Source organism: Diadema setosum, chromosome 18 (genome assembly GCF_964275005.1).
Source record: "Diadema setosum chromosome 18, eeDiaSeto1, whole genome shotgun sequence".
NCBI lineage: Eukaryota > Metazoa > Echinodermata > Echinoidea > Diadematoida > Diadematidae > Diadema > Diadema setosum.
Window position 1 is genome coordinate 12031983 of NC_092702.1, and position 21309 is coordinate 12053291.

The 21309-nt window shown below is 37.8% G+C and overlaps 1 protein-coding gene across 1 annotated transcript in view; it reads right to left on the bottom strand.

The window, feature by feature from the left end:
- The window catches only part of LOC140241585 (prominin-1-A-like), a 289128-nt gene that overhangs the window by 258925 nt on the left and 8894 nt on the right, over positions 1-21309 (bottom strand). The window contains exon 2 of the mRNA XM_072321318.1: positions 14174-14620. Within this exon, the coding sequence (XP_072177419.1) occupies positions 14174-14420 (247 nt within the window). The 5' untranslated portion in view covers positions 14421-14620. The remainder of the gene's footprint in view (positions 1-14173; positions 14621-21309) is intronic.

Sequence of the window (21309 nt, forward strand, 5' to 3'; positions counted from 1 at the left end):
CGTTTTTCCTTGGGGGGGGGGGGGCAGTGTTTGGGATTGGTACATGTATAGTTATGACATTTCATATTTGCATAATAGTGGAACTTTGAGATTGCAAATTGATAATATGATAAACTAATGATATTAGAGGCATAACTTGGGTGAAGGATTCAAAATAACACAAAATAGAAGGGCAATCTTTAGAAAATATTGATGTTTTCAATTTATCTCTATTATATCTATTGTTTTATGCCTTTGTCACATAAAAACAAAGGAAATAGTAAGAAAAACTTTCCAGGACCATAATTACTTAAAATTTTGCTCCTTCAGCAAATTTTAGCCAAGAAACACCCATTTCATACACTGTAATGCTGTTAAATGAAACGGGAACAGAAAAAAGATGCAAAATCTGACTGACATGGTTGTCAGTTTGTGGTTGCCATGGCAACCAGCAACATCAAATATAACTGAATTATATATCAAAATGTTCGCAATAAGATTTTAGGAAAAGTCACCAAATTTGGTTGAAATCGGATTAAGGGCGAAGGAGTGGTAAAGGAAAATCTGGTAGGGGGGGGGGGCACAATGTGCCCCCCTTGGGCTTTATAGGGTTAAACTGGTTGTTTCTATTCCCAACTCACATTTTAGAACTGTTTTGAAGCACTAAAGCTGGGTTTTTTGTTTCATTTGCAAATGGTAAATATTGCCTTTAAATATTGAAAGATATCCTTAGTGACTGCCAGACAAAACAAGAACTATCCCTCAATGTGATTAATACCCCCACCTAACACTGAGGGAGTTAGCTCAACTAGCAATTACTTCGTATGCTTTTTATTGAAAATAAAAAATTACCATGGCAATGTATTGTTCAACATTGAATAAATGTATATTTTGCTCACTGATAGTCGCATGTGTCATATCTCAAGTCAAGTGGTCAAAACCTGAGGGGAGCAAGATAAGTAAATCGGCAATTTCTATGATTTTTAAAAAAATTGCTGTTACCGTGGCAACACAATGTTTGACATTAGCAAAAAAAATAAGTTTGCATAACTATATATATTAGCCATTACATGTGCCAAATTTCAAGTCAAATGCTCAAAAGCTGAGGGAGTTAGCTGAAATCACATTATCACATGATTTTTATTCAAAATATGCTACCATGGCAACACATTTTTCAACAATGACAAAAGTTAAATTTTGCACATGTATCTATAGTGGTCATATAAGCCAGATTTGAAGCCAAATGCTCAAAAAACTGTAGGAGTTAGCTGAACCAAAATTTTTGTATAATTTTCATTCAAAATAAACTTATCATGGCAACACATTGTTCAACAATTACGAAAGATAAAGTTTGCACATCTTCATACTATACGGGTCACATGTGCCAAATTTCAAACTAAATGCTCAAATACTGAGGGAGGTAACTGAATCCACAGTATTTTAGTACGCTTTTCTTTCAAAATATGCTGTTACCATGGCAACACATTGTTCAACAATGACAAAAGAATAAATTTGCCCATGCATGTACTATGGCAGTCACACATGCCAAATTTCAAGCCAAATGCTCAAAAACTCAGGGAGTTAGCTAAATCCTCAGTATTTTTGAACGAGTTTTCTTTCAAAATTATATGCTTTAACCATGGCAATGAATTGTTCAACAATGACGAAAGATTAAGTTTGCACATCTTTGTACTATAGTGGTCCCATTTGCCAAATTTTCAGCTAATTGCTCAAAGACTGTGGGAGTTAGACTGAGTAGCTTTTTAGTACTGCCTTGGTTAAACTTTTCAATGATCTTCTGCTGGCCATAGACAAGGGAAATTAAGCAGTGTTAAATACTCCTGGACTACACAGCTGCTTCTGACATATTGACCACAGTGTGTTACTTCGCCGCCTTGAAAAAGACTTCCTGATATCCGGATCTGTTCTTGAATGGATCCGTTCATATCTTCACAACCTTACTCAACGAGTCATCATCAGTGACACGCTGTCTTCACAATTCCCCCTGACCTGCGGGGTTCTGCAAGGTTCCGTGGTCAGGCCACTCCTTTTTCTTCTTTATACCAGTCCATTGTCCAAAGTCATTGAATCCCACCAAGGCGTTCAGCATGTGGTGTATGCTGACCACACACAGATTTGCACATTACACTCAAACCAAACGAGAAGGCTGAAGCAGCTCAAAAACTTCAGAACTGTCTCGAGGACATTAAAGAACAAGTTCACCTTCATAGACATGTGGGTTGAGTAAATGCAGCAATATTAGTAGAACACATCAATGAGAGTTTGAGGAAAATCGGACAATCCGTTCAAAAGTTATGAATTTTTGAAGTTTCTGCTCAGTCACGGCTGGATGAAAAGACTACTATGGCTTGTAATGTCAAATGAGTACAACTATATAAAGTAAGTACATGTATAAAGAAAATTCAAGACATTCTCACTTTTCTCACATAATATAACAACACTCGACTTCTCTCTTTCAGAAGTCAGGGGGAATAATATTACCCCTAACATTTAAAGTCGAAGAAATATGCGCTTTATTCGAAAAGTCAAATTTTGTGAAATTCTCTTTATATTTTCCTTATATCGTTGTGCGCATTTGACATCATACACTGTAGTAGTCTTCTCCTCCAGAAGTGATTGCACAGCTGTATTTTAAAGATTCATAACTTTTGAACGGATTGTCGTATTTTCCCCAAACTTTCACTGATGTGTTCTACTAATATTGTTGCCTTCACTCAATCCACATGTCTATAAAGGTGAACTTGTCCTTTAAAATCTGGTCCTCAAAACAACAAGCTTTGCCTCAATGAACAAAAATCAGAGATGATCCATGTATATTCCAAACATAGAAACACCAATTCATTCCCAGATTTAGTTTCTAATAATGTTTCTATTAAGTGTAGTGAATGGGTATGCGATCTTGGTTTGATCATTGACAAAAATCTTACCCTTCAACACCACATTAAGCACATTTGTAAGGCAGCATCCTGTGGATTGTTCAAAATTGGGAAGATAAGGAAACTACTTGACCAACCTACAACTGCCAAATTAACTCATGCATTTGTTTCTTGTCATCTAGTAATTGTAATTCCATATTTTCTAACCTCCCTCAGACACATTTATTCCCACTTCAACAGGTACAAAATTCTGCCGCAAGACTTGCCTCCCTCTCCACGAAATCCGAGCCCATAACTACAATCCTCCGTTCTCTCCACTGGCTTCCCATACATCACCGCATATCTTTTAGAGTTCTTCTGCTTACGTACAAAATTCTGAATGGGCAAGCCCCCGAGTATCTCACAGATCTTGTTTCTTTACGTTCCATTACTTCCTCAAGATCCCTCCGTTCATCCTCTACAATGCAATTGACTCCTGGACCTCGTACTTCCACAAAATATGCCCCTTCTCTCTGGAATTCTCTACCTGCCTACATACATCAAGCCACTTCCGTTAATCAGTTTAAGACTCTGCTGAAGACTTATCTTTTTAGTAGATAGTCCTTTGGAATGGTCCAGTTGTGGGTCGGTCGATGGAGGTGCACAGATTTTGATTTTTCAGTACTTATCACATTTATACACTGTATCTATTTTTTGTATTTTTGTATAAGTAATTTGTATTTTGGTATTTTGGTATTATTTTGGTCTAAATATTAATTTTCCCGGTAAACTGTGCGCTTAGAAACATCCGTATTAAGCGCCTTATAAATGCATTGTATTATTATTATTATCATAACACTAGAAATGTCGCTATGGCGACTGGTATGCCTCCGCCATAATGCATGGTTCTCCTAATAGGTCTATAGTACAATGTCTTGACAATGTGTGATGGCAGTTTCACACAATTGACAAAATATTAAAATGACAGGTTTGCCACAAATGTGCTGAATGTTCACTTTCCTAGAACTAGGTTCAATTGGATGAATGATTAAAGGGCAAGTCCAAGATAATGTCCCCTCAGATGCCCAAAATTCATCTTGATTTAACTGAAAAATTATTGATATCATGTTGTAGCCAAAGAGTTAAATTGTGTATCTCCAGCAAAGAAAATATTGAATTATGCAAATTTATGCAAGAAATACTGCCTTAATTTGCATAAATCAAAAACAAACCTTACGTATGGGACAATTGAAAAATATTCATCTAAAATCAGCTGAATTTGTTCTTGACCTATAATTGTAGTTCCTTTATGGACATGACCCCTGTATGAGCTAGCATAATTTCCAATTGGTAAGACAAGGCCAGCAGATTAATTATGCAAATTATGCTTTTTCCCAGAATGAAGTATCCTGAACGCAAGGATTTGATTGTTTTTTAAAGTTTTTTCTGAAGATTTCTAACATTTACCAGTCATACTCTAGGAAGTTCTAATATATTCATTTTAACTCCATACAAGGAAAAGTAGAAATTACGCGGTGCGTAATATATGTCCCTGCCGGAAGTAGCATCTAGTAGCAAAATGTACAATATAGGTAAAAAGATCAAGGTCAAAGGTCAAAGAAGTCAAAGGTCAAAATTCTGTGTAGAAGTTTTGAAGCCCTCACCTAGTGCCATCACATAAAGCAAACGGAATCGAAATCGGGTTAGAAATGGCAAAGGAGTAGCATTTTGTAGCCAATGTACAATATAGGTCAAAAATCAAGGTCAAAGGTCAAAGAAGTCAAAGGTCAAAATTCTGTGTAGTAGTTTTGAAGCCCTCACCTAGTGCCATCACATAAAGCAAACGGAATCGAAATCGGGTTAGAAATGGCGAAGGAGTAGCATTTTGTAACCAATGTACAATATAGGTCAAAAATCAAGGTCAAAGGTCAAAATTCTGTGTAGAAGTTTTGAAGCCCTCACCTAGTGCCATCACATAAAGCAAACGGAATCAAAATCGGGTTAGAAATGGTGAAGGAGTAGCATTTGGTAGCAAAATGTACAATACAGGTCAAAAATCAAGGTCAGAGGTCAAAGAAGTCAAAGGTCAAAATTCTGTGTAGAAGTTTTGAAGCCCTCACCTAGTGCCATCACTTAAAGCAAACGGAATTGAAATCAGGTTACAAATGGCGAAGGAGTAGCATTTTGTAGCAAAATGTACAATATAGGTCAAAAATCAAGGTCAAAGGTCAAAGAAGTCAAAGGTCAAAATTCTGTGTAGAAGTTTTGAAGCCCTCACCTAGTGCCATCACATAAAGCAAACGGAATCGAAATCGGGTTAGAAATGGCGAAGGAGTAGCATTTTGTAGCCAATGTACAATATAGGTCAAAAATCAAGGTCAAAGGTCAAAGAAGTCAAAGGTCGAAATTCTGTGTAGAAGTTTTGAAGCCCTCACCTAGTGCCATCACATAAAGCAAACGGAATCAAAATCGGGTTAGAAATGGCGAAGGAGTAGCATTTTGAAGCAAAATGTACAATAATATAGGTCAAAGGTCACAACTAAAATTCTGTGTAGAAGTTTCAAAGCTCCCATGTAGTGCTATCATATAAAGCAAACAGAATCAAAATCGGGTTAGAAATGGCGAAGAAGTAGCATTTTGAAGCAAAACAGGGCCGGCGCACTGTTTTCAAAAGTGTGGGGGCCCACTACCGGGTTTCATGAGCTAACAAGCAAAAAAAAAAAAAAGAAAGGTCCTCAGCTCATCTCTCCCCGTCCACTTCCGGGTTTCTTCAGCTGACAAGCAAAAAAAAAAAAAAAAAAGGTCCTCAGCTCATTCTCTCCCCTCCCATTGTAGTGCCTCTTAGTACTTCCCCCATGGCCTCCACGGCTGCGCCCCCCCTGCAAAATGTACAATATAGGTCAAAGGTCAAGGTCAAAGGTCACAACTGAAATTCTGCGTAGACGTTTCAAAGCTCCCATGTAGTGCTATCATATAAAGCAAACAGAATCAAAATTGGCTCATAAATGACAGAGAAGTAGCAAATTGAACATTTTGATCACACACGGACGCACAGACGGACGGACGGACGGACGGACATACGGACACACAGACACACACATGTACGGAGCCCGTTTCATAGTCTCCTGCTCGAACTCGTTCGGCGGGGACAATTAGCAAAACTCAATGTTAAAATTTAATTGGTCCTTCATCTTATAACTAACGTTTGCTTACGTATGGGACAAATACCTTATGTATGGGACATTACATGCAAAGTGAATGGGAAAACCTCCTTTAGACACGGACGCTATACACGTACTTACATTTGTGTGGTTAATGGTTATCTTTGCACCTACTCTGAAGGATATGTCTATATACATCTGCCTCTCCTATTCAGTTGACCTCAGGGAGAGTGTAAGAACACCATTTATTTATTGAGTCATTCTATGATTAAGAAAGGAAAATATAGAATCTATTTATTTCTACTTATATTTTCTTTTTTTAATTACAGACTGTGCAGCTGGCCTTCAATTAACATTTTGATATTTGACATTTTCTTAATTCAGTTATCATTTTCAACTTTACCTCTCTAATCCCAGGGCATGGGATTCTCTGAGTGTTATTTTAGGTGCAGTACACTGTCTAGCATGTACTATGTCGGCCTCAAAAGGGAAATCAAAACAATTGTGCTTGTGGCACTCATCAATGACAACATTACAGGTCTCGCTGAAAAGAAAATTCACTTGAGGTGACAGCAGGTAACTTTTTCATTACTAGAGTTGATAGCAAAGGAAAAACCCTGGTACTGAAATACTTTTTATTTTGATATGATGTTTAATATTTCAACTGCACACCCCCAGAATATGTCATGACTTATCAAGGTCATGAACATGATTTCTGAAAATCCTGTAAAATGAAGACTATAGTTTACTTTTGCCATGAACCACAATATCAATACTGGTTCTGTAGTTGGAGTGCTAAAAACACAAATTACACAAACAAATGGAGACTTCATTTTTCTTTTCTATTTTGTGTTTGAAGAGACAGATACTCTGAGACACCTTCATGTATTAAGTCAGGTAATAACTCATACTTACTTTGTACCCCACATCTACACATTATCAACATGCATTGCAATCTGGTACTGTATGATCAAATGAGGTTATTAGAATTTGTCAAAATTGTAAGTTTCAGATCAGTGAGTTACTTACATATTTAGTGTTTCAAATCTGGAATTACATTTTCTCTTAATATTTGATAATCTTTCCAGTATCAGTACACAAGCATGCTGTACATGTACATGCTTATGTACAAAGTAAAGCAAATTTTGTCATCTTCAGTTACATAGACCTGAAGCCAAGCAATAAAAAGAAAAAGCCAGCATTTTCTTCTATCTCTTTAGTCTACCATGGCTTTTAAAATCTAAAAGTTTCAGGAAAATTTGACGGATTTTGCAGAAGCTAAAATATACACACTGTATGTACATGGCAAAACATGATGATTACAGAGCAAAATGAAGTGCTGTTGTTGTTGTGTTTTGTGCTGCATTTCAAACAATTACAAAGCTCTATAAAAACTTAGACAACTTGCAAGGTACTGTAAGCCTAGAGCTACTGAAAGTAGGCCCCTACCCACTTCAAAATGTACTTGCAAATAAATTCAAGATTTTAAAGTTGAAACTATCAAAACTACAAATTAGTCATGATAGGCTTTATCAAGGTCGCAAGCTAGAATTTGCGCAATATTTCTTTTCCATTTGATAAAAAATATTGACCAGAGTATTACAAATGGGCTAGAAATAGTGTCAGTATACAGTATCTGTATGTGTATACACCATGAGGACAGTATTAATGCATGAAGGAATCTGAACTATAAAGACATTTAATTGTAAATTGGTGATTACTTTTATTTGTCTTAATTTTAGCTTTTGTTAGGTACCTGAACCAGGAAAGTACCCACTTACAAGTCTGTTTCATTTGTTACATGTTGTAAAATGATTTGTGGAACTGAATATGACACTATGGAGAAATTTAAAGTTATTTCCATGAATGCACTTGTGCACTAAAGACAAATGTCCCATACGTAAGTTGAGCCATGTCCCATACGTAAGGTGTACTTTCGTTAATTAAATCAACTTCATGAAAATATGCTTTATTCTTTTGCTGTAAAACTTTGCTGAAAGATACTTCAGTATTGTACCTTTCTTCACTTCTAAACAGAACTTGATCAGTAAGGCACTTTCAGAGAATTTTCAATTCAAACTTTATTTTGAAAAATCCAGTTTTTCTCTGGTCTCATACGTAAGTTGCCATATTTTTCTTAATAAAATACTTAACCCAAGGTCAGATGACATCAAACTTAAACACAATATATTTCTCAGGGATACCAGTCCTACTGATGATAAACAGTAAAATCCCAGTGTTCCTTCATTACTTTTCAGAGGTTTGAAATATCTGAATGTCCCATACGTAAAGTGCGCGATATCTTGGACTTGCCCTAAAACGTCAGAGTGCAGGGCAATTCCGCAGTTAGGTGGACATGACATGGATAAAAGAAATGTGCCTCTTTATCTTACCCTTTGATCTAGGTATCAACTAATGCCATGGATGTTCACCAATCATTAGGGTCTTTCAAATTCAGTAGATTTTATTTTTCGTATTTATTGATTTTGCGAGATCTAAAACCATCATTTAAAATGTACATGTGGGACTGGGGACGCTGAAATTCACTTAAATGCAAATTACAGTGGGTTCCTTTGAAATTTTTTCCTCAAAGTTTTGCTAAAGGGTAAAAGATGAATACATTTAAATACTCCAGAAGTCATGTGACATTTTGTCAATTACAAAAGGGTGAAATGACCTGCGGAATTACTCCGGACAAATGTAACGTTACTAACCGTAACGTTACTAACCATGCTTTTGGGGGTCTAGCTAAAAAATTATCGGTCAAACTGCTACAAAAATTTGCATGAATATTTTTCATGATGCAATAATTGAAATTAAAGCAACACTTTGTTTGAAGTAACTTGAATTTTTGCACACTTTTTGTTACAAGACATTGATTTTTTTGTCATGTCCTTTTTTCGTAACGTTACTAACCAGCCCTTTAAGTTGCTATAGCAATTCTAATATTTCTTGGATTGTGTTCATTCTTTTCTGTATCATAAACCTGGGAAGGATGAACATGTTTTTGACATAATTTTGACTTGAAATGAATAAATGGTAATTTAGTGGTAAAAACAAATATCTAAATTTGTTCAAATGTAACGTTACTAACCGCGGAATTGCCCTGCAGGTATTTGGGGAACTGATGATTTTTAGTTGACTTTTGACCCTTTTATACATGTAAGTTTATGCATTGAGTAATTTTCAAGGTATTGAGAAAAAGTATAATTTCAGTATCAAATGGTAAAATAGTATCATCTAAACCTGGCCTTTGACCTTTGACCTCACAGTTCCAAAGAGAATCACTGTTAGGTAGAACATGCATAAATATGTAAGTTTCATGATGATACCTTGAGTTACTTTTGAGATATGGAGGAAAAAGTGCAATTTAGCACTTTCACTTGACCTTTGACCTTTTGGCAAGAAACTTCCCACAGAATATATATTGGGTAATACATGCATACATCAAGTTGCATAAATATCAGGAAAGTAGTGATATTTTGAGGAGTTGACCTTGACTTTTGACCCCCTGACCTTTGACCCATGGCCCCCAACTTCCCTAGATAATCACTGCCCATCGGTACATGCATATATACTAAGTTCCATGAAGATACCTTGAACCATTTGCAAGATATGGAGAAAAACATGAAATTTCAACCTTTTTTTTCACAAAATAATCTGTGACCTTTGACCTTTGACCCTGTGACCCTAAAATCCACACAAAGTATTATCCTCCCAGGATATACCCTCATACCAAGTTTGATGTAAAACCACCACACGGTTCTTGAGATATCGACAAAAACAAAACAGGATGGACGTACGGACGGACGGAAGACCCGAAAACATAATGCCTCCGCCCACTTCGTTGGCTGAGGAATAAAAATGCTGTTAACATAGTAATGCATTGTTCAACAATGATGAAAGATTAAGTTTACATATCTAGTACTATAAAGGTCACATGTGCAACATTTCAAGCTACAAATGTAAATGCTTGGTAACAGATTTATTCACACACATAAAAAGGTGTCTTGCACAATTACACATTACATTGTCTCAAATTTCAACTGAATTACTATAAAACTGAGAGAGTAGTTTGATTCACAACATACGGAAGTTTTTTTTTTTTTTTTATTTGCCATTGCCATGGCAATGCATTATGCAATACTAGCAACAAAAAAAAAATCTTGCATATTTTCCTTTGATAGCGGTCCGCCAAATTTGTGGTTAATTGCTCAAAAAATGAGAGTAGTTCGATCCACAATTCTAATAAAATCCACAACTTAATGAAATGCATTATTTAATACTAATGAAAAAGGTGTCTTGCACATCTACCTTTGACAGCGGTCACACATGTCAAATTGTGGTTAATTGCTCAAAAAATGACAGAGTAGTTCGATCCACAACATGTGGCAGGATTTTTTTTTTTTAGGTTTGCCATTGACATGGCAACACATTATTTGACACTAACAAAAAAAAGGTGTCTTGCACATCTACCTTTGATAGTGGTCATACATGCCAAATTAGGGGTCAATTGCTCAAATGCAAGAGTAATTTGATCCACAACATTTGGAAGTTTTTTTTTAATTTGCCATTGCCATGGTAACACATTATGCAATACTAACAATAAAAGGTATCTTGCACATTTTCCTTTGATAGCGGTCACACATGCCAAATTTTGGGTTAATTGCTCAAAAAAAGAGAGAGTAGTTCGATCCACAAGTTCTTATGAAAATTTGCCATTGCCATGGGCAATGCATTATTTGATACTAACGAAAAAGGTGTCTTGCACATTTACCTTTGATGGCGGTCACACATGCCAAATTTGGGCTAATTGCTCAAAAAATGAGAGAATAATTTGATCCACAACATTTGGAAGGTTTTTTTTTTTTAAATTTGCCATTGCCATGGTAACATATTATGCAATACTAGCAAAAAAGGTGTCTTGCACATCTACCTTTGATAGTGGTAAAACATGCCAAATTTGGGGTTAATTGCTCAAAAATTGAGAGAGTAGTTCGATCCACAAGTTCTTATGAAAATTTGCTGTTGCTATGGCAATGCATTATTTGCTACTAACGCAAAAGGTGTCTTGCACATTTGCCTCTGATAGCGGTCACACATGCCAAATTTGGGGTCAATTGCTCGAAAAATGAGAGAGTAGTTGAATCCACAATATTTGGTAGGATCTTTAAAAAATTTGCCGTTGCTGTTGCCAAAATCGACTGGGATACAGCTTCCAGAACGTTGTCATGTCAATGCATCAATGGGGAAAAAAAAAATCACCCCTCATACACATAACACATTAACTCTGCAGATTTTGATACTTTGCTTTTAATCACAATTTTCAATATGATGACATCATCAAATTGCACATCAATGATGTTGACCCAAAAGATAATTGTCCAAAGTACAACAAATCCAAATTCAGGATAATATTGGGCAAAAATAACAGAGATGCGTGTAAATGAATGTCAACATCAGTGCGTCATGAAATTAGATTCCACTTTTTTTATTTCAGTTGACAATATGATGACATCGTACCACCAAAATCAAGATAATGAAAATTTAAATGTTATGTACAATTCATATGCTTTTGGAATATCTAATAAAAACATGGGATTCCCCAGCAGTTTGAAGAGCTATGGTGAAACAAATGAAGGAAGGCATGTTCTTTTCACTATACTTGCACATAGACTCGCGTGCGGAATGTTAGCTTTGGCACATGTGCATTGCTTTGTTATTGGTCAAGATTAACCAGCAATCAAAGGATATCACTGCTGGATGATTCAGGAATTCAAATCACCCAAGAAAGTTTTCTTCACGCTGTGTGTGCAAAAACGTGCAGAGCAACGTGCACAAGCGGAAATTTTGAAAGGCTTAAAATTGTCTGAAATGTATAGAATTGGTCGGGGTGTTGTTTTGAGCATTTTAAAATTTTGACGCTTGCGTCATGATAGCCTGACTGATATGCCCTGTGTGAAATGATCAGGTGACACTTGAACTTTACATCCACTGAAAATGATAGCGTTATGACATGATCACTAAGTATGCAGTTAAGATATTCCAAAACATAGTCTCACAAAGACAACAGGGTCAGAGGCAGTTGCAGTGATGACAGCAATGGCTTGCCAACTCACTGAATTCGCCCGTTAGATAAGACATATCTAGATCCCTGACGCTGTCAAGACCTATAGATCTACTCTGATACAGAGTAGGGATACTAGATTTCTGATGAGCACTCTAACCTTTGAAGACTAATATAGATTCTGATTTGTGCCTGCGGTATATTAGAATTTCAACAATTTACACAAACAATGTGATCAGACAAACATCCCAGCAACGTAATTTCACTGCTTTTGCATGGTGTCTAGTCAGACTACACCGAGGTGAGGAGAGGAATGGTACGAATCAGTATTGTGCCAAATGTGATGATTCAGGAGAGTGAAAATAAAAAAGCATTTATACCTCATTACACTTCTTATCACATTTCCTTCTAAAAGTCACAGGTCTAGGCCTGCAGTCTCCATAGATCCTGTGCAGAAATTACGCCAGTACGGCGTAAGGTTTCAGGATTTTCAGAGGTTTATTTAACCAAGGCAAATAGCTTGGTGGTCTTCTTTGAAAGTAGTAGGCCTGAAGTAGTCCTCACAATTAAACTAGAACTTTAAAGAGAACCCCAAAATCAGCAAAATGTAGTGAAAGCTGAGAACATACTCAACATGGAAATTGCATTTTTTTTTTTTCAATTAGAAAATTAAATCAAAGGAAATATTAATCCTCATTTTGAAAACTCATCTAAGTGCTTTTTGTGGCAGATTATTGCTTTCTGATTTGATGACGTCACCACTGTCTCACACTTTTTTTTTTTCCAGCGGCCTATGTGTGTATACATGAATCAGCACTACTGTATTTTTGTATCCATGTAGATATCTCAAATTAAATGCTACCAAATTGCACCAAAATCACAGGAAACAATTTAATGGCTTATTTCAATACACTCATGAATGTAAATTTGCATCAAATCAGTTATCATGAACTATTGTTATTGATGGTGAATGCACATTGCTACAACAACTAACTATCGCTCTTCGCGAGCTTTCCAGAGTCGCTGCTTGCACAATCTAAAATCACTCCCTGTCCTACACATATTAAAACATTTCACTTTTTTCAAACAGCTTAAAAGTAATGACAGTCAATGATGATAGCAAGTCCAGCTCCTCCTCAAACTGCAGCTATGCGACAGCAGTCTGGCATGTATACCTGTGTACAAGACTGCGTGCACTGCCCAGCTGCTCAGCCTCATGGCCGCAGCTGTTTGAGTAGTCACGGAAGTGAGCCCCGAGTGCAGCGCCTTTCTAGCGAGTCGCATTGATGCATGTAATGTACAGCTTTGTACATCACTGAGCATGCAAACACAGTCTAGGTCTAGTACAAGGTATGTGATCAGTGCGATGGGAGTAACAAAAGCATGGGAAAATACAATGATAGCAAATATTAAACAAGATTAACACCACACAAACCAAATCCCACTGTTATTAGCATCAAGTCACAACAGGTCTTCATTCCTCCTTGATGTGAACTGTTCATCGTTATCGTCATCACCATCATGCAGCCCTTCTGGCCTACCCCTATCTATGTACGCAGCCAGCACTACAGCGGCAGCAATGGCAAAAGCTGCCGGGTCTTGGTTGTTTACGTTCTGCTTCAGGGTCAAAATCACCCATAAATATTCATCATAACTGTTTGAATTTGGGGATCATATGAGTCAGTATCATCTCCTCAGCATGTTAAGGGCTACCGTAACATCACAGTATTTGGGCTTGTCAGCTCATTAGCATGAATGGCACAAAAAAGGAACATTTTTAAAATACAAAAATTACAGACTACAACATGAAATTCTGTTGTATTTTAGCACCTGGTTTTCATTAGAATTGGAAAAAAAAAAAGCATTACCATGAAAATGCCAGTACACTTCCCTTTTAAAATCTGCAGTCCATAACCAGTGCTTTTCACATAGTTAAAGTGAGTATGACACGAGTTGCTTTGCATGCTATACCAACTTCACAAAAAGGGTAAATGGGGTGTTAGCACTAAGTGATTGATGAATATTCTGTGGTTATAACCTAAATACTTCATGTACTGCAATAACATAGCTTTTTAATAGCCCATACTCACCCCAGGGTAGCTGCTTTGGTGGTAGAGAATGGATGAAATGTATTGCCACTTTACTGATGTCTTGAAAAGTTCTGTGCATGTGCATTTGTCCTGCTTGGTAGGATGGCTCAGGTGGAAATGGATCCCACACAATGTTACCATTTGTCTCGCCAAATCCACTACATGAACGAATGCAGGAGCACAGCAACAATGCCATGATAGGATATCCACAATATGTTCTGCTATCAAGACTAGTCCTTAAAGACATTGTTGTCTGTCTTTCACTTGATTTTCTGGAGTCAAAGATATCAATCTTGCAATGATCAAATGTATACTTCCCTAGGTTTGTTCAACGCAGAGTGGACAACTGGTGAGAGGACGTCAAACTGATGGTACTCTGTTATCTCTGAAAAGTGTTTCCCACATGTAATTCTTCTTCTGGGCCAGTAGGCTCTCCATACATTAGTTCTGCATAGAGAAACACATCAAAGATATAGACACAAAAGAATTAACCATCCCCAAAAAGTGATTCATCAGATTTAAACACATGCTATTATTCTTCTGAATAATTCATGTTCTATTGAAAAAGAATTCTACTGCTGCATGCAAAGATGAAAGAAAAGAGAAGAGGGGGAAAAACAGAAGTATGAAAGACAATACATGTTATAAAACAAAAATCTGGTGAGATTTCTATAACATACATGTCTAAGTGTAACTGTAACCGGAATTCTTATTTCAGTGAAAGCCCTTTCACTTCAGTTCAAATTTTTCATCCAAACTTTGTTTCAATCAATGATATCTCCTGATTTTTCAAGCAGAATATTCACTTTCCCTCAACCCACTTCTTTTTTGAAAGCAAAAAGCAACTACAAATGTCGCTATGGCAACTGGTATGCCTCCGCCATAATGCATAGTTCTCCTAATAGGTCTATAGTACAATGTCTTGACAATGTGTGATGACAGTTTCAGAGAATTGGCAAGATATCAAAATGACAGGTTTGTCACAAATTGTGTTGAATGTTCACTTTTCTTGAACTAGGTTTAACTGGATGAATGGCTATATTGTCTAAGAGTGCAGGCATTTGGGGATTTGAGGATTTTTACTTGACTTTTGACCCTTTATGCATTGAGTAATTTTCAAGGTATGGAGAAAAAGTGCAATTTCAGTATTAACTAGAGATTGTAATTTGTCATTCCTGACAAATTAAGGTGATCCGATTTTTTTTTTTTAAAATCAATGATTTGAGTCCTGATCGCAATAGGCATGGCCATACAGGTTTCATCTGTGTTTAGAGACATTGGCCGTGTGATATTTGGATTCTCATTTAGAAAAGGGAGTCATATCTGCCATCTTTGGTACCAAATTCTGTATACACTATAACGAAGAAACAGCAACAAGTACATATGACCTTTGACCCCACTTTGCACACCCAAGATGGCATCTGAGCAATTAGTGGTTATTTTGTGAAATGATCCTTGTAACATGGTTTTTACGTGTGCAAAACATGGGAAAGATAGTACAGGTATTCACCAAGATACAGGATGAAACATTTATGACCTTTGACCCTAATTTACATACCCAAGATGGCGTCTGATCAAATAATGTAGGTGACATGAACTAAACATGTGCAAAATATGGTGGTGATAGGGCATGTTTTTCTTGAGTTATTGCAAAGAAGGTTGCACAAAGAAAGAAATATTTCAATACATCGTTGATGAGCTTTAATTTCAACCAAGTATTTTGACGTGATACCGACATCGTGTGAAAAAACAAAGGGCACATCCACAATAGCACAAAGTCTCAGCTACATTATATTAAAATCTGTGAGAAAATCACTCAAGCATAAGTGAGCTAGTGCTTGATAAAGATAGTCATGTCAATTTTCACATCTAGAAAAATTCCCTCCCATAGAGATAACACGTAATAGCGAAGATAGAGAAAGAAGTACATATGACCTTTGACCCCACTTTGCACACCCAAGATGGCATCTGAGCAATTAGTAGTTATTTTGTGAAATGATCCTTGTAACATGGTCTTTACGCGTGCAAAACATGGGAAAGAAAAGACATGTATTTACCAAGATACAAAATTAAATTTTCACCCAAATTTCAGTATGTTGTAGCTTATTTAATCATCTTTCATTCATTAAATAACCTAATTTTGACTGAAAGACGGCATCACCTCGTAAAAATGGATTGAAGGTAACCTTGTCAAATTTGGCCAGTTTACGTGTAATCTCTATGGGAGTGCAATTTTTATGGAAATGAAAATTGACATGACTATCTTTATCGAGCACTAGCTCACTTATGCTTCGGTGAATTTCTCCAAGATTTTAATATGTTGTAACTGAGACTTTGGGCTATCGTAACTGTGCCCTTCGTTTTTTCATACCATGTCGGGATCATGTCAAAAAACTTGCTTGAAATTAAAGCTTATCTTCGATGTATTGAAATATTTATTTCTTTCTGCAACTTTCTGTGCAATAACTCAAGAAAAACATACTCTATCACCACCAAAATTTGCACATGATTAGTTCATGTCACGAACATTATTTCATAAAATAACAACTACTTGATCAGACGCCATCTTGGGTATGTAAATTAGGGTCAAAGTCATAAATGTTTAATTTTGTATCTTGGTAAACACATGTCTTTTCTTTCCCATGTTTTGCACACGTAAAGACCATGTTACAAGGATCATTTCACAAAATAACTACTAATTGCTCAGATGCCATCTTGGGTGTGCAAAGTGGGGTCAAAAGTCATATGTACTTCTTTCTCTATCTTCGCTATTACGTGTTATCTCTATGGGAGGGAATTTTTCTAGATGTGAACCTTCAATCCATTTTTATGAGGTGATGCCGTCTTTCAGTTAAAATTATGTTATTTAATGAATGAAAGATGATTAAATAAGCTACAACATACTGAAATTTGGGTGAAAATTGGCAAAGGATAAGTGAGATACGCTCGAGTAAACTTGAAATTTGATGACGTCATTTTGAAAATTTACTTTTTTTACTTTATTAAGAAATTTGATATCTTTTAATCATTTTGTCAGCATAGCAAACCCATGAAATGACATGTACAACTCATCAGCTTTCAGAATATGCCAAGAAAAAGGGGGGTCACCGTTCATCCTGACGAGTAAAATCCGATTTAAAATTGACAGTTTTTTGGCATAGTTGCACTGTGTATCCCCATTGACGCACGTGCGGAATTTTGAGTTTGACGGGCCCGTATGACGTCATATTGAGTTGGATTGACTTGAAACTTGGTAGAAATATTCCTTGACATTTTGGATATCAGATCCGTGTGAAAAAACTGAAAATTTCTATTGCATACTAGCTGTGCGTGCGAATATGTGCGCGCGCGTACGCGTCCGTCCAATTTTTTCACTTTTTCAAAAAATGCTCCAAATGATCTGAAACGTGTGCAAAAAAAAAAAGATATGCATGAAAATGTGTTTTCATATAATAACGTCATAGTGACGTCACGGTCGACTGATCACTATGATTTTACTTGCGCTGTCGTCTTTGCGACATGATACATATATGGTATAAGTTTGACATTGATAGGCAATGCACTTTCTGAGCTAACTCTTGCACAACTTTTGCGGAGAAATAAAGAAATAAAGAAAGAAGAATAAAGAATCAGTACAGATACAGAAGATGATCCGAGAGGATACTCGGATCACCTAAAAAATAAAATATTAGCATTTTAACCTGGTCTTTGACCCTTGACCTTTGACCCTATGACCCTAAAAATTCCTAAGAAAATCACTGTCAAGTAGAACATGCACAAATATGTACTAAGTTTCATGATGATACCTTGAGTCACTTTCGAGATATGGAGGAAGAAGTAAAATTTACCACTTTCACTTGACCTTTAACCTTTTGGTAAGAAACTTCTGAGAGAGTCTCTATCGGATAAATACATGTATATAAGTTTCATGAAAAATCCTGTGCAGGCATTGCATTAATATGAGAGAAATAGTGAAACTTTGAGAAGTTGACCTTGACCTTTGACCCCCTGACCACTGACCCATGGCCACAAGAGCTAATCACCTCCAGTCAGTACATGCATATGTACTACGTTCCATGAAGATACCTTGAACCATTTGCGAGATAGGGAGAAAAAAGTGAAATTTTTACATTTTTGACCTCATGACCCAAGACTCTCAGGAGAATCTTTATTTGGTAGTACAACTGTACATGTATACTCAAGTTTCAAGACAAGAGACCCGTGGGTCTCGCTCTCACCTGAGTATCGCAAGTTCACCTTCCATGCATTCTTGCAGACTCTTACCCGAGAACATTGGAAACTTGGGGCGGGGGGGGGGGGGCAGCTTTGAGAACTGGGTGCATGGTGTCCATTTGCATATTCCATCACACTGGTAAAAATACCTGCCAAGTACGCTGTACTTTATAAAATGTTGGACTATGCAGTTTGGAAAAGAAACAAGAGACCCAGGGTGGTCTTGCGCTCACCTGAGTATCGTAAGTTCACCTTCCATGCATTCTTGCAGACTCTTACCTGAGCACATTGGAAACTTATGGTGGAGGGTAGCTTTGAGAGCTAGCATGCTACCTGTCAATTCAGTGAATATTCATTGAGGGGTTTCCAATGATTATGAACATGCACAATTTTCATCACCATTTGGACCCATCCCACCCCACTTCCTTGGGTCCTAAGGGGGGAGGGGGAGGAGGACACCCCTGATTCTGCCATGAACAAACTTGAAACAACAGTCATCAATATATTGACTCATGATTTTAACATAGCTCAATCACTTTTGGTTCTAGAGAAACTCTTTAAAGATTCCTTACTGGGGGGGGGGGGGACCCCTGGGGGCCCCCCAGGTGGGGTATGGTGCCCATTTGATGAAATTGAGATTCTATCCCCCTAGGGATGCTACCTGCCAAGGTTGGTGAAAATTCATCATGGGGTTCTCAAGAAAAAGATGAAAATTCACAATTTAGGTCCCAATTTAGGCCCCCTGGGGCCCCCCAGGTGGGGGATGGTGCCCATTTGATGGGAATGAGATTCTTTCCCCCGAGGGATGCTACCTGCCAAGTTTGTTGAAAATTCATCGTGCCATTTTCAAGAAAGAGATGAAAATGTACAATTTGGGCCCCATTAGGACCCCTCCCAACCCCCTCCCCTGGGTCCCAAGGGGGGGGGGGGGGCACCCCTGATTCCACCGTGAACAAACTTGAAACTACAGTCATCAATGTACTAGGTCAGTATTAACCTAGCTCTATCACTTCTGGTTTTAGAGAAGAAGATTTTTTTAAGATTCCTTAATTTTGGGGAGTTTGGGCCCCGCTGGGGCCCCCAGGTAGGGTATGATGCCCACTTGAACAAATTGAGATCCTATCCCCCTAGGGATGCTACCTGCCAAGTTTGGTGAAAATCTGTCATGGGGTTCTCAAGAAAAAGATGAAAATGTAAAGAGTTTATGCACGACGCACGCCGGACGAAGAGGGATCGCAATTGCTCACTTGAGCATTCGGCTCAGGTGAGCTGAAAAGACTTAAAGCTCCATCACTTCTGATTCTAGGGAAGAATATTATTGCATATTCCTTAATTTAGGAGGTATGGAGCCCCTGGGGGCCCTAAGGTAAGCATGGTGCCCATTCAAACACTTTCAGATTCTATTCCCCTAGGAATGCTACTTGCCAAGTTTGGTGAAAATCCATGATGCTGTTTTCAGCAAAAAGATGAAAATGTAAAATTTAGGTCTGCATTTGGATGCCCCCCCCCCTCCCTACTCCAAGGGGGTGGAAGGGCAGCCCTGGATCTGCAATGAACAAACTTGGAACTACAGTCATCAATGTACAAACTCATAGTAACTTTGCTTTATCACTTATGGTTCTAGAGAAGAAGAATTGTAAATATTCCTTATGTACAATTCAAGTCCCCATTTGGACCCATCACACCCCACTCCCCGGGTCCCGGAGGGGGGGGGGGGGGGGCATCCTTGATTCTGCCTTGAACAAACTTGAAAACAGCATCAATATACTGACTCATTGTAATAACTTAGCTCAATCACTACTGGTTCTAGAGAAAATCTTTTAAAGATTCCTTGCTGGGGTGGGTTAGGTCCCCATAGGGACCCCTCCAGGTGGGGCATGGTGCCCATTTGATGGAATTGAGATTCTATCCCCCTTGGGATGCTACCTGCCAAGTTTGGTGAAAATCAATCATGGGGTTTTCAAGAAGAAGATGAAAATGTACAATTTAGGTCCCACTAGGATCCCTCCCCACCCCCCACCCCCGGGTCCCAAGGGGGGGGGGGGGCACCCAGATTCTGCCATGAACAAACTTGAAACTACAGTCATCAATGTACTATTTAAAACTCAGAGTATTAACTTTATCACTTCTGGTTCTAGAGAAGAAGATTTTTTGATTCCACTGTGAACAAACTTGAAACTACAGTCATCAATGTACTAAGTCAGTATTAACCTAGCTCTATCACTTCTGGTTTTAGAGAAGAAGATTTTTTAAGATTCCTTAATTTTGGGGAGTTTGGGCCCCGCTGGGGCCCCCAGGTAGGGTATGATGCCCACTTGAACAAATTGAGATCCTATCCCCCTAGGGATGCTACCTGCCAAGTTTGGTGAAAATCTGTCATGGGGTTCTCAAGAAAAAGATGAAAATGTAAAGAGTTTATGCACGACGCACGCCGGACGAAGAGGGATCGCAATTGCTCACTTGAGCATTCGGCTCAGGTGAGCTGAAAAGACTTAAAGCTCCATCACTTCTGATTCTAGGGAAGAATATTATTGCATATTCCTTAATTTAGGAGGTATGGAGCCCCTGGGGCCCTAAGGTAAGCATGGTGCCCATTCAAACACTTTTAAAACTCAGAGTATTAACTTTATCACTTCTGGTTCTAGAGAAGATTTTTTTTAAGATTCCTTAATTTTTTTTTTATTTTTTTTTTTTTGGGGGGGGGGGGGGATGGGCCCCCTGGGGGCCCCCCAGGTGGGGTATGGTGCCTATTTGAACAAATTGAGATCCTATCCCCCTAGGGATATTACCTGCAAGTTTGGTGATAATTCGTCATTGGGTTCTCAAGAAGAAGATGAAAATGTACAAAGTTTATGCACAACGCATGACGCACAACGCAGAACGCACGCCAGACGAAGAGCGAT